The 13307-nt window shown below is 36.8% G+C and overlaps 1 protein-coding gene across 1 annotated transcript in view; it reads right to left on the bottom strand.

Annotated features, from left to right (window-relative positions):
- Positions 1–1817: 1817 nt before the first annotated feature.
- tbc1d31 (TBC1 domain family, member 31) overlaps positions 1818–13307 on the bottom strand; it is a 20114-nt gene continuing 8624 nt past the window's right edge. Inside the window, exons 11-22 of the mRNA XM_087287002.1 lie at positions 12271–12404; positions 12027–12160; positions 11737–11916; positions 9668–9900; positions 9423–9575; positions 9194–9329; positions 7164–7256; positions 6792–6932; positions 6445–6642; positions 2499–2649; positions 2221–2313; positions 1818–2139 (exon numbers count right to left, since the gene is read on the bottom strand). Coding sequence (XP_087143128.1) covers positions 1994–2139; positions 2221–2313; positions 2499–2649; positions 6445–6642; positions 6792–6932; positions 7164–7256; positions 9194–9329; positions 9423–9575; positions 9668–9900; positions 11737–11916; positions 12027–12160; positions 12271–12404 — 1792 coding nt within the window. The 3' untranslated portion in view covers positions 1818–1993. The remainder of the gene's footprint in view (positions 2140–2220; positions 2314–2498; positions 2650–6444; positions 6643–6791; positions 6933–7163; positions 7257–9193; positions 9330–9422; positions 9576–9667; positions 9901–11736; positions 11917–12026; positions 12161–12270; positions 12405–13307) is intronic.

The following is a 13307-nucleotide window of genomic DNA, read 5'->3' as shown; positions in this document are numbered from 1 at the left end:
CGATGCCTGCCGATACGTCATCAACACCTCCCAGCAACAGCGGGCAGCGCCTCGTCGTCTGAAAGAAGTCAGTGTGGCGGCGATTTCAAAACAAGGTGGAAAAAATACCGTCAAACACAACAGTGCAGTTCCTCTGTGTTGAAAAAATACACTATAATTTAGATGGAAAGCTCTTTAAGATGTCTCTAGTCGTTTGTGTTTACATTTTAAAATTTACATGTATTTTTCTTTTCAATTTCTCAAAACATAAAAAAAAACTTGGTTATTTCGCGGTTTTCTCAATTTGATCAAATACACGTTGATTTAAAGGGACAGTCTACTAAAAATAAAAAATACACAATTTATATTCTCCCTTACGTGGTTTTGAACTGATGGTTTATCTTCCGTTGAACAAAAAAGAACATATTTTAATAATTCTGGTTTCTGGCACCCATTGACTTTAATATAGGGTTAAAATCACACTATGGAAGTCAATGGGTGCCAGCCTTGCTGAAAAACAACCCAGCTTAAACCAGCCTAGGCTTGTTAGCTGGTCGACCAGCCTGGTTTTAGAGGGGCTTTGACCATTTCCAAGCTGGGAAATGACCAGTTAATACCAGCTTGACTAATCAAGCTCAAGCTGGTTTTAGCTGGTCATCTCCCAGCTTGTCCAGCTAAGACCAAAATGGCCAAAACCTCTGTAAAACCAGGCTGGTCGACCAGCTAACCAGCTTAGATTTAAGCTTTTTTTTTTAAAGCTGGGAGTAACCAGCATTTTTAAAAATATCGTTCGTGTTTTACAGAATTTAAATTTAATTGAATAGAAGAAAGGAACAAGGGTGAGTAAACGATGACAGAATTTACAGCATTAGGGTGAATCCCTTTAAAAACTCCGCTGCTCATCCGTTTGCACTGGCTGCCAGATGCTGCTCGCATCAAATTCAAAGCTCTGATGTTTGCCTACAAAGCGACTTCTGGCTTTGCTCCTTATCTGCTCTCACTGCTGCAGATCTATGTGCCCTCCAGAAACTTGCGTTCTGTGAATAAACGTCGCCTCGTGGTTTCATCCCAAAGAGGGAAGAAATCACTTTAGCGAACGCTCACGTTCAATCTGCCCAGTTGGTGGAATGAACTCCCTAACTGCATCAGAACGGCAGAGTCACTCGCTGTTTTCAAGAAACGACTAAAAACTCAACTATTTAGTCTCCACTTCACTTCCTAATCTGCAATTGCCTCTCTGGATATACCACTAACTGTACTCAAAAAAAAAAAAAATTACTAATACTTTCCTTCTTAGACTTTACAGACCTGAAACTTGCCTATAGCATTTATTCATTGTTGCTCTTATAGTTGTGTAAATTGCTTCCTTGTCCTCATTTGTAAGTCGCTTTAGATAAAAGCGTCTGCTAAATGACTAAATGTAAATGTAAATATGAGATGTACCCAGGCAACCAAAAATGTAGTATTGTAGCAGCAAAAAAAAAATAAAAATAAATAAATACTCAAACATAATTGAATGTAAAAACTTGTTGGCTAATATATTTAACCACAACAACAATGGTGAGGAGGAGTCTGTTAGGTTGTAATAACTCTCCCCAAACTCTTCCTGATCTTTCTGAATGAAATGCCTACTTTACTACATCCATTCAGCTCACACACACTGTTGACACTGTTGTGTCATTAAATATTTGATTTCTCTAGGAACTGCATCACAATGTGAAAAAAACTAATGGTCACATCTGCTGGTTCATGAGGGCTTTAACATTTTTTATATTCTGGAACAATATCTACCCCAAGATTCTGTCAAATTAACAGAAAATGTAATGAAAATAAGCAAATACATTAACTCATTTTATTACACTCCAACACATTTTCAATTCTTAAATAAAAAAAATTAAAAATATATATACAACAGGACATTTACCTTAAAAATATGAATAAAAAAAAATAAGAAAGAAAACACATCTTCAGTCAGATCCTCTACTACGTTTTTACACACACTGCTCCAGTGTGGTCAGTGTGAATGTATGGAGCTGGCTGAAGGTGAGATAAAATCAGTTGCTCTGGCTCTGGCTGTTAATTTCATCCTCAGTTCTCTGATTTCCTGCATCAACTCCCTTTCCTTTGAGTCCAGCTCCCCTCTGTTGCGATCTAAAGAAACTATAAAGTAGCACACATGAAAGAGCTTTATTTATTCTGCTTGGTCATGACACACTTATAGTTTATACTGATCATACTCACAGTCTGACTGATTGTTTGAAGAAATGTTAGTGGGTTTGTACAGAAGCCCTCTGGACGAGCAAGGAGATCTACGTCTCTTTTCCTTCTGAGGATCTGCAACATACACATTACAAGATATTCCTAGCAAATCTGGAGGAATGAAAACGAACAACTAGAGTAACTCTAGCTGAACAAACATTCATATAAATGATTCAGTCAAGAAGTAATTGTACAGTAGTTGATTGCATTACTCCGTTTAACTATATTAGGAAAGCTTTATTATGTTTCTCTCAACTTACTCAGTGAATCATCAAGGGTCTTGTGTGGTTTGCTGTGTTGCTCGATCTCTTCTGTTTCCTGTGAGATAAATGACCTCGGCTGAGTGTTAACAGAAGTGGCCGCTCGTCTTTTGTCCTCACGTTCGGCTTGTTTGGCTACTATATCATCCCACTAAAAGCATACCAAAATAATGTTAAAGAACAGTCACTTTTTAGAATGAAAGTTACTTAAGAGTCTGTGTACTCGCTGTATCAAAATAAAACAATAAAGGCCAGATTTACTAAAACTGTAAAAAAATTGTGTGTGCTCAAAAAAGCAGTTAATGCAACTGGAAGTTCGGCACTTAATAAACATAATAATAATAAATCGAAGTTCGAAACAACTTGCCAATGGCTGGTGAACAACTTTAAAGGGCCATGAAACCCCCTTGTTTCAGCAGGGTTTTTTCACGCCTCTACTTTGGAAAAAGTCAGGAAAGTGGGCGTGTCCAGCTCTGTTTAGGGGGAGTGTCGGAGGAGCAAAAGAGGGAAGGTCTGTAAAAATTTGCATAAAAATAGGAGTGTCGGTTTTGGCACGCGCCGACGTTCACAGAGGCAAAACAAACACACACACACACAGGGGAAAAAGACAGTGACTGTGTTTACATGAAAATCAGTAATCAAATTATTTGACAAATTATTAAATGGTGGACTTGAACTGCAGTTTGGCTCTTTCATTCAGGAATTTTATTCATGCCCCTCATCACAAACAAGATTTTTGATTCGAGGAACTGCTCTAAGCGTGTATTTTTCATACAATGTTTGCAGCAAATCCGGATCTCACCATTTCCACATAAGAAAAGCTCTCGGGTAAACAATGTTCCTTAGACACGTATTGTTGTCATGCGTCGCGTGCACTGTAATCCACAAGTGAGTCCAGCTGCGCTCTCATAGAGAGAAAATGAAAACAAAACCTTCACTGCAGCAAATTATAAAAGCAACACTGCACGCTTGTTTTGGCAACACAACGTGTCATCTCTCTGCCGTCTGAACACTGTAACAGGTAACAACAGACTTCAAAGCTATCATGCATATTAATGAAGTTGCACCACGTACACAATAGAGCGCACTGATTGGTTTGAACCAAGTCTTACTCATGATTAATGCAGCACACTCAGAGACGTAATAAGGCACTTCCAGGTACAGACGTCCAGTCTACACGCTGGAATACACGCTAAGATCTCATGGCCGAGACGCAGCTTCAAAAATTAGTTTCAAACCGGAAGTACGAATTTGCTCAAAATAACGAAAAAACAGCCAATTTTCACTTTTTAGTGAAATATGTGTCCTAATAGTGTTTTTAGCAGTATGGGACACATATACGACTGTCAACAGCAAAAATGTGTTTTGGTGTTTTCGTGGCCCTTTAAAGGGGTGTATTTTTAAGGCTTGGTTGTGTTTATAAGATGTAAAGCAATGTGTGCTCATGCCTCATTTGTACAAAATTCACCTTATGCGGGAGGTGAATGCACATAACCTGACGCGCTTGTGATCTCACTAACCTGGATGTATTTTTTTGTAGTCCCCAAACTTTGTTTGCTGTAGGTTTTGTAAAGCTAACTATGTAAAAGCCAATGTCTCCCTTTGCATTGAACTTTGAGCTCATTACATTCAGAGATGTTGTTTATATTCAAATATCTACATTAAACATGAACTAAAGTTTAAAATATGATATCCTTGTGGACCACCCCTTTAAACTACTACAGATCTACAGCAAATGTGTTATAATTATATATGTGGCTGTCTTCAATGTAAAAATCTATAGTTCATTTCTTTGGTTTAGTCAATCGAGGTCAGATGTCAAGTAAAACACTAGATATATTTGAGTTAAATTATAAACACTGAAAAGCTGCATTTATAGACATACCTGAAGTGGACTTCTAATTAAAATAAATACTGACACTGTTTTTCATGTTTATATGAACAAATATATAAATTAAAGTGACATAGCCATTCAACTGAAGTTGGTTGTTAAAAGGGGGGTGCAGCCCCCCCCAAAAAAATTTTTTGGGGCTGCCTTTGACAGAGATAGTCTTTTCAAATTTGACGTAATCTTTTGTTTCTTTGTTTTATTGCTGAGCTAAAAAAAGTCAACTGAAACTCAATGTTTTAATTAAATGTTGTAAATGAAAAAGAATTTTAACATGTAAATACTGTCACTTGATAAATGCATAAGATATCTTTATAATATAAATTAAGGTAAAGTCCGAAGCTGCTTGACTGGTGTATTCCGCATTGAACCGTATTGTATTTTAAATGGAATTGTTTATGTTTTTACTGTAATAAGTTTGATATAAAATGGTAAAAATGTATACTGCATTATCTAATATGATTTAAAGCAACATTTTTAGTTTTTTAAATTACCCATGGCAAATTGAATATATATGGTTTGGTATATATTTGGCACACAGCCCTCAATTAACTTTGGTTTTTGGCCCGATATAGGAAAAGATTTGGGCACCCCTGTTCTGGACCAAACACACAAAAGCCGACTGAAAAGAGAGCCACGTTCTGTGCCTGTGCAAGAGAACGTGTCTTTTTGTGAGAGGCAGTGGTCTGTTTTGTCATTCTGCAAAGGGAAACTGAACTTTCGACATGCACAGACAAAGGCCCCGTTTACACTAATGCGTTTTAGTTTGAAAACGCATAAGTTTTGCTACGGTTACGCCATCCGTCCACACTACGCCGGAGTTCTCGAGCGCCGAAAACGGAGCTTTTTGAAAACGCTGGAGAAGCCGTTTTCATTCTAAAACGCTGCTGCTCCGTCTCAGTGTGGATGGGGAAAGACGGAGACATCTGAAAACGGAGGCGGGGCTGCAAACGTTCGCCTATCTGATTGGGGCTTTTCCTCAATATTAAGTAGCCCACACACAGGTCAGTCTCGCATCCTCTTCTTGTAAGTTAAGACTTCGCAAGTTTGATCAAGGCTGCAGTCCCCCCCTTCTCAGTTTGATATGGAAAACAGACTATACCGAGGACACGGGTAAATCTTCAAAGGGAACAGTGTACTTTATAACTTCATTCACATCACCTTGGCTACGTTGTTTCACTTTCTCAACAATAAAATGTAAACATGATTTAAGGAACTGCATATTTCCTTTTTAATATTAGCAACTTAACAGACAGCAGAAATGTTGAGGCGTCGTGCTGCATGAGCGTCATCTTCACTGTGTGGATATTTATAACAAAACGGAGCCGATAACAACTGCCTCCTTTCAATTTCAGTGAAAATACGAAACGCACCCTCTCTTTTGCTGAATATCAGTTTTAATAATCGATAATTATAAAAGTATAACATACAATAAGTTTATACATTGTAGGAAATAAAGACGAGCGATCAGTCAATATACCTGGATTAATCATTAACTTATCTTTGCGCTTAACCAAAACATGTTACCCGTGAACAAGTAACTTAATAGATGTCAATGACCAAAGTCAGGGAATTGGCCTATGTCGTTAGATAAAGACAGCAACATGAATGAAATATCACGTTTAGCAAATATAGTGAGATTAGTTCCAGCGGGAGATGCGTGATGAGCAGTCCGACAAGCAGAGCTCTCATCTGGGTAGAAATGCTGGAGCGCTTGCCCGAGAGTGTCTGTGTGGTCACGTGATGTGCGTTTTCAGCGTTTTGGTGTGGACGGAGAGCTGTTCAGAAACGCTGGGTAAAACGCGAGTGTGGACGCGAATCGTTTTCATTCTACAACGCCGTTTTAAAACTAAAACGCACTAGTGTAAACGGGGCCAAAATGTAAACGAAGCAGAATCATGTACCATTATCACAGTAATCGTCATTCACCATGGAGGGATCCACTCGTTAAAATATGTCTAGAACACACCAACCCAACTAGCCGGACCAACAGACCAACAAAGCCCAACGGCAGACCATCGGTTTGGTGTGTCCTGGCCCTCACACTTCATTTCTCACCTGCTTTCCCTCCACTTCCTGCATTAATTGGACTACTTTATCCTCTTTATCGCGTGTTTGTTTGCCGAGGTTCACAAGTCTCTCTCTTTGCTTCTCCTGCCTCTCCTTTGCCTCTTCCAGTCTCTTGATCACCTCAGCCTGCCAATCAGCATCCACCTCCATTTGCCCCGCCTCCGCCAGAGATTCCTCCACCAGCATCTGAAAGAGTTTTAATCCTCATAATTAGTCTCATCAAAACTGCCAACATACAAGCAGAAAGAAGGAAAATGCAGAAAGGAAACATGCAGGGGTGGAGGAAAATCTCAAACAAAGATAATCATACACATTCCATAAAAACTGCAGCATACCTTCTGGTTTTTCTGGCTGATATCTGCATCTGCGAGAATGAAGTTTTGAAATGTATAATGGTCAGCCTCAGCCCTTCGGCTTCTCGTATCCACCTCTGTTCGCACCTCTTGACTCACTCGCTCTTGCTCTCTGGCCAGTTGCTAGTAGGCCAAAAATAATGATGAGGATATGGATAAGCACACCTTCCAAACCTAATTAAACACACCTAAACCAGCTAATCAAGGTATTCAGGATTACAGGCCACCTCCAGGTAGGTGTGCTGGGCAAGCTGGAGCCAAACTCAGCATGAAGATGGCCGTGCTGGATAAGGATTGGACACTCCTTGTGCATTAATTCTACAGACATTTGCCAAGATTTTAATGAGGGCCAACCTGTTCAAACAGTTGTCTCTGGGCATCCAGTTCCATCTGTCTGACTTCTACTTCTTGAACGGCGGCCGCTGTTTCCTGATCGCGCAACGCCATCTAAGTACAATACAAATATACACAAATGTACCAACCTTTACCTCAAATGATTTTCATTAAAAAAAAAAAAAAAAAAAGCTTATTGTTCAAGAAAGATTTCTTAAAAAAAAAAAAAAAAACATTTTCACCAAAAATTCTAAGCATGCCATATACCATCAGCAAATTACAAGGATTTCTGTAAGACCATGAGACACTAAAGACTGGAGAAATGGCTGCTAAATATGTAACCTCATCATCACACAAAAAACGTAACATATTAAATAGAAAACTCTTCATTTAACTTGGAATAATATGGACCAATAAAAGGGACTTCAACTACAGTGTAACAATACGTTAAAGTACCAAGTCATATTACTTTAATACATGTACACTACCTGACAAAAGTCTTGTCGCCTATTTAAGTTTTAGGAACAACTAATAATAACTTGACTTCAAGTTGATCATTTGGAATGAGAAGTGGCTTATATGAAAGGCAAAGGCCTTCAGACTAAGCTTATTTTACCAAAATAAAATATGATCATGCCTTGATTTGTAATTATTTAATTAGGACAGTAAGGTCTGATGTTGCTTAGACAAAAGTCTTGTCACTTAACAGAAATAATGTACAGTATAGACTATAAAGTCATGCTGCAGTGGAAAAAGCATTGATATTGTTTATGACTCCCATGAGCTTGGAGAACTACATGCACACATCTCTGCAATGACTCAAATAACTGATTAATAAAGTCATCTGGAATAGCAAAAAAAGCGTTCTTGCAGGAAACATAGATTTCATCAACATTCTTTGGATTCATCTTCAATGCCTCCTCCCTCCATCTTACGCCTGACATGCTCAATAATGTTCATGTCTGGTAACTGGGCTGGCCAATTCTGGAGCACCTTGACCTTGGCTTTCAGGAACTTTGATGTGGAGGAGCGCTATCCTGCTGAAGAATTTGCCCTCTCCTGTGGTTTGTAATGTAATGGGCAGCACAAATGTCTTGATACCTCAGGCTGTTGATGTTGCCATCCACTCTGCAGATCTCTTGCACGCTCCCATACTAAATGTAATCCCAAACCATAATTTTTCCTTCACAAACTTGACTGATTTCTATTAGAATCTTGGGTCTATGCAGGTTCCAACAGGTCTTCTGCAGTATTTGTAATGATTGTGATGCAGTTCAACTGATGATTCATCTGAATAATCTACCTTCTGCCACTTTTCTAAATGTTCAGCTAAAAGTCAAGTTATTATTATTTGTAGCTCTTACAACTGTGATCGACATCAAGACTTTTGTCAGGTAGTGTACTCACTATATGGCTATGAGGGTTAGGTTTAATGAGGGTTCATTGCAAGCAGCTAAAAATCATTTATTGTTATAACTATAGCAAGTAGATGGAACATATACAACAAAATGCTTTTGAAAAATTGAAAAAAAAAAATCAAAAATCATAATGAAGTGAAGAATCATTAATTTACCTACGATTCATCTTGTGCGTGCTTTTATTACCTTTCTATTATTATCTTTTTACAATGTATAAACTTTAAAGGGGACCTATTATGGTGACTGTCACCCTTAAATTTAAATGAGATTGTGCTCCCAGTCCTCTTTTCAAAAGAGGGCGGAGCTAAAAATACCTATGTGTCAGCATAGTGGCAGTTTAAAAAACAATAACTTTCCCCTTCTGATGACATGTACAATGGGAGAATGTCAATCAACGTGTTTCTGAAGACTGTTTTTATGAAATGTGAATAATAAATAAATTATAAAAAATAAAATAAATATTTTAAAATAAATAAATGATAAAAAATAATAAAATAAATAAATTATAAAACATAAAATAAATAAATATATATTTTTATCATGAGAAGTTGGTTACATTCAGTCTGTTGGCACAGAATGGTGTTTAAACCCCTTATAAAAGTAATTTTTGAAATATAGGTCCTTAAATTAAACCTTTCTCTGAATCTCATCATCAAGTCTCTTGAGGTGTACTCTGCGCTGATCCTGCTGGTGTTTGAGAAAACGTCTTCTGGAGGAATCAATCAGACTGAGTTCCTTCACCTTCAGCTCGCGCTTCATGGCGGCCAATCTGAGCACAGTAAAATACATCAGGTGAACCATGAAATGACAACACATGAATCTAGTCATTAGTGAGAGATCAGACACATGATGTGAGTCTCACCTGGCTCTCTGTTGTGCGAGTTTACTCTCCTCTTCCTGTAGGATTAGTCTCCGTTGCTCTTCTCCTTGCAGAAGCAGCTCCTGCTGTTTATACCAGGCCTCAAACTCAGCCTGCTGTCTGACCGCCTCAGCATGCAGCTTCTGAACCTCCTGTCTATACAGAGCAATACAAGTACAAAGCCTATTGTAAAAGCTGCATATCATTTGAAATGATCAGCCATATCAGATTTTCAAATGAATTTGCACCTCTCTCTCAGATATTCCACTTCTTGTTGGCGGATCCTCTCGCGTTCTTGAGACTGGTACTCCACTATGAATGTGGGGTATTTGTTGAAGACAGGATACTGGCCCTGAGTCAGAGGTTCAAAATCATTCAGCGCAGAGCTAGGATGGATGTCGGCAGGGGTTCTGTCCATCAACCGATAGGTTTCCTTCAGCATAGCACCAATGTCCAAACTATTGCGATGATGGAAAAAGTACTACATTGGGGAAGATCAACATAATAATAAATGCATGTAATGTCTGCATTTGTTTTGAAACCTCTATAACTACTGTTAATAAACAGCTTAATAATATTCATTTTACCTTTGAAGATGTTGATGTCAATTATACTTTTAAAGTTCTTTTCCTTTGTATTGTTATTTTTTTATTTTATTGTTTTTATTTTTACTATTAATTTTATGTATTTTCATTTAATATAACTTCATTATATAACTACATTTAAACTCTAGCTTGTATATAGTTGTCGCTAGATATGTATGGTGGCTTTGTTCTGCAATAATTAAATAATCACACAAAAAAATAAATACTTTTAAAGTTTTTCAAAAATATTTGATGATCATCAAGGCTGCCTCCATTCAATTAAAATAAAGTAAAACTATTTTAATTTAACAAATTATTATTTGTCATTTACAACATAAACTATCAGTTGGTCAAAGAAGGAATGTTCTTATTTATTTTTTGGGCAACACAAACCAAGAATTTTACTTCAGAAGAGTTAAAACAATATTTGTTGGAATAATTTCTTTTTCAATCACATCAAATAAACATTATGTTATTTTAACCAATTGCCATTTGTTTTTAATTTGAAATTCAGAAGAAATGTTATCACACCTTTATTAAACAACACAAATGTTAACATTGCAATCAAACCCAAACCCTATAAATCTCCTTATAAAGTGGACAAAGAAACTGAGAATTACACACACACACACACACACACACACACACACACACACACACACACACACACACACACACACACACACACACAATTGTTTGTTTGTGTGTGTGTTCATGAAACATTTATAAACTTATCAAATTTTTTCCTGAATATAAACAGATCTAATAAATATCTGATATTATACCTCAAAATCGTTTTTGTAAGTACAGAGCAGTACCGGTGCTCTGCAGCTTTAAAGAGCACCCAAAACTGAAAACTCAGTCATCATTTACTCACTGTTCACTTGTTCCAAACGATTTGTTTCTGTTCTGTTGAACACAAAGAATGATTTCAGAAGAAAGAAACCTGGAACCGTTGACCGCCATAGTATTTGTTTGTGTTCAATAGAATAAAGAAACTCATTAAGGTTCAGAAGCACTTAAAGGTGAGTAAATAGTGTGAAATTGTTAATTTTTAATCCTTTGACACTAAATTGGCCAGTGTTTCAGTTTTAATGTCCAACTCTTGTATATGTACAATTGTTTTTGTGCTTGTATGTGTATATACACTACCGGTCAAAAGTTTGGGGTCAGTTTTTTTTTTCCTCTCAAGGTTTTTTTTTAAGGAAAATTATTCTGTTTATCAAGGTGGCTTTTAATAAATGTAAAAATATATATATATATAAATTGTTAATGTTTTATTGAATATATAAATATATATTTTTATTACTTATTTTATGAAGTTTCAATTGAAATTATTACTCCATTCATTATTGCTTTTATTACTATTACCATTAATAATAATAATAAATATTAGAGTGATTTCTGATGGAAAGACTGGAGTAATGAAGCTGAAAATTCATCTTTAAAATCACTGGAGTAAAGTATTAAACTATAAACTACTTTTAAACTGTTTTATAGAGCAATAACATCTCACAATTTTACAATCTGTACAGTATTTTTTGATTAAATAAATGCAGCTTTGGTGAGCAGGAGAAGTTTTTTAATAACATTTAAAAATTCTACTGACCATAAACTTTTGACCGGTAGTGTACATGTATTTATTTATTTATTTATTTATTTATATTTTTTCATAAATTTAGGTGAAATTATTTCTGAATATAAAAACACATTATAAATATCTGAAATGATACCTCAAAATCTCTCTTGTCAGTGCAGAGCAGTAGCGGTGCTCGGCAGCTAGTGACATACGCCACCACAGCCATTAGCAGGAATGAGGGATGATTGGAGAAAACATTGTCAAATAGCTTCAGCCACTCTTCTCTCATCAGAACCTCAGAGAACAGAGTTTCTAGAAGAGGCCACGCATACAGCTGGAGAAGAAAAGCACAGTGTGGAGGGCATTAGCTGCATTTTGGCTTCAAAATAAAATTCTTTGGAAGTCAAAGTCTGTCCCATAAACACTTGTGTGGACGTGTTTTACCTGTGAGGTAACGCCACAGGCAACAAAATGCTGAAGCAGCTCTTTATCATGATGGGCCAGCACATTCTCAGCCAGACTCAGCACATTAAGCGGAGGGTTGGGAAAATACTCAAACCAGTGCTGGCACCAGTTCACTGCAAAAGAGCAATTCAAGACACTTAAAGTCTCCCAGCTACGGACTGAACGTTTGAATCAACGCCAGAGAGAGAAGAGGTGCATCACCCAACACAACAACACCACCTACCAATGACAGTGGCCACTGCTTCAAAGCAGATCAGAGGATTGTTCTGGAACAGCTTGACGAATGGGAAGGCCAGCAGGGGGACATAATCAGTCTCACCGAAGACTGCAGCCCAGTGAGCAAGAGCAGACAACACTCTGCAGAGTTAAACCAAAAGACAAATATATATGATACTCATATGCAAGTTAGAATTAGACATTAAAGTATGGTAGGCAAATCTATAATACAAATAATATCCAAAGAACACGTTTTTTACGAGTGATAAATCTTTCCAAGTGTATTTCGCTTGACTATGTATGAACACAGGTGGCTTGACACACATGAACTAGAAAGATTTATTGCTCGTCCAATGTTTGTAAAGTTAAAAACACTGTTTTAATACCCTCAAACAAAGTGCTTGGCAACATTTGCGTCAATTATTTTGTCATCTTCAACAGGTTATCATTCTTGTTCCTTCTCCAGTTACTTTCTGACTGTGAGACAATGACACGGTTCAGTGTTGCCACCTTGTGGATGAACTAATTTGTGCAAAACAATTGACAGCACAAGTATGAGATGTGCATTTATGATTAGTAACGTGGTTACCAATATAAATGACACACTTATTTGTAGATAAATGGACAAGATTTTGTTCATAGGGAAATACCTAATAAAATAATAAGACTAATATTAACCCAAGCTCATAAATAATGTCTTCTTTTTTCCAAGAGCTCTATTATGGAATTAGGAACAATGTTTCTTTGTATCCCCATACCTCCCAAAGCTAAAGAAGTACATTTTACAATATTTAATGATATTTACCCATCTTCAGAGTTTCTTAGGCATAGATTTAATTTTGATCACAACAATTGTACATTCTGTGAGGTTGACATTGAAACGACTGCACATTTATTTATTTTTTTTAAATGGTTATTACGCAGAACCTTCTAGTCTGATTCATTCAAGTGGTTAAAGGTTTCACTTTATTTGTACTCCCGATTTATTTGGTTTATTAGGGAAAGATGTTAATATTCAATTTGTATTGAACAGTATTCTAATTT

This window comes from Danio rerio, chromosome 16 (genome assembly GCF_052040795.2).
Source record: "Danio rerio strain M-AB ecotype USA chromosome 16, GRCz13ab, whole genome shotgun sequence".
Taxonomy (NCBI): domain Eukaryota; kingdom Metazoa; phylum Chordata; class Actinopteri; order Cypriniformes; family Danionidae; genus Danio; species Danio rerio.
The sequence above is the reverse complement of the archived record's forward strand: the minus strand, read 5'-3'. Positions and strand labels throughout refer to the sequence as shown.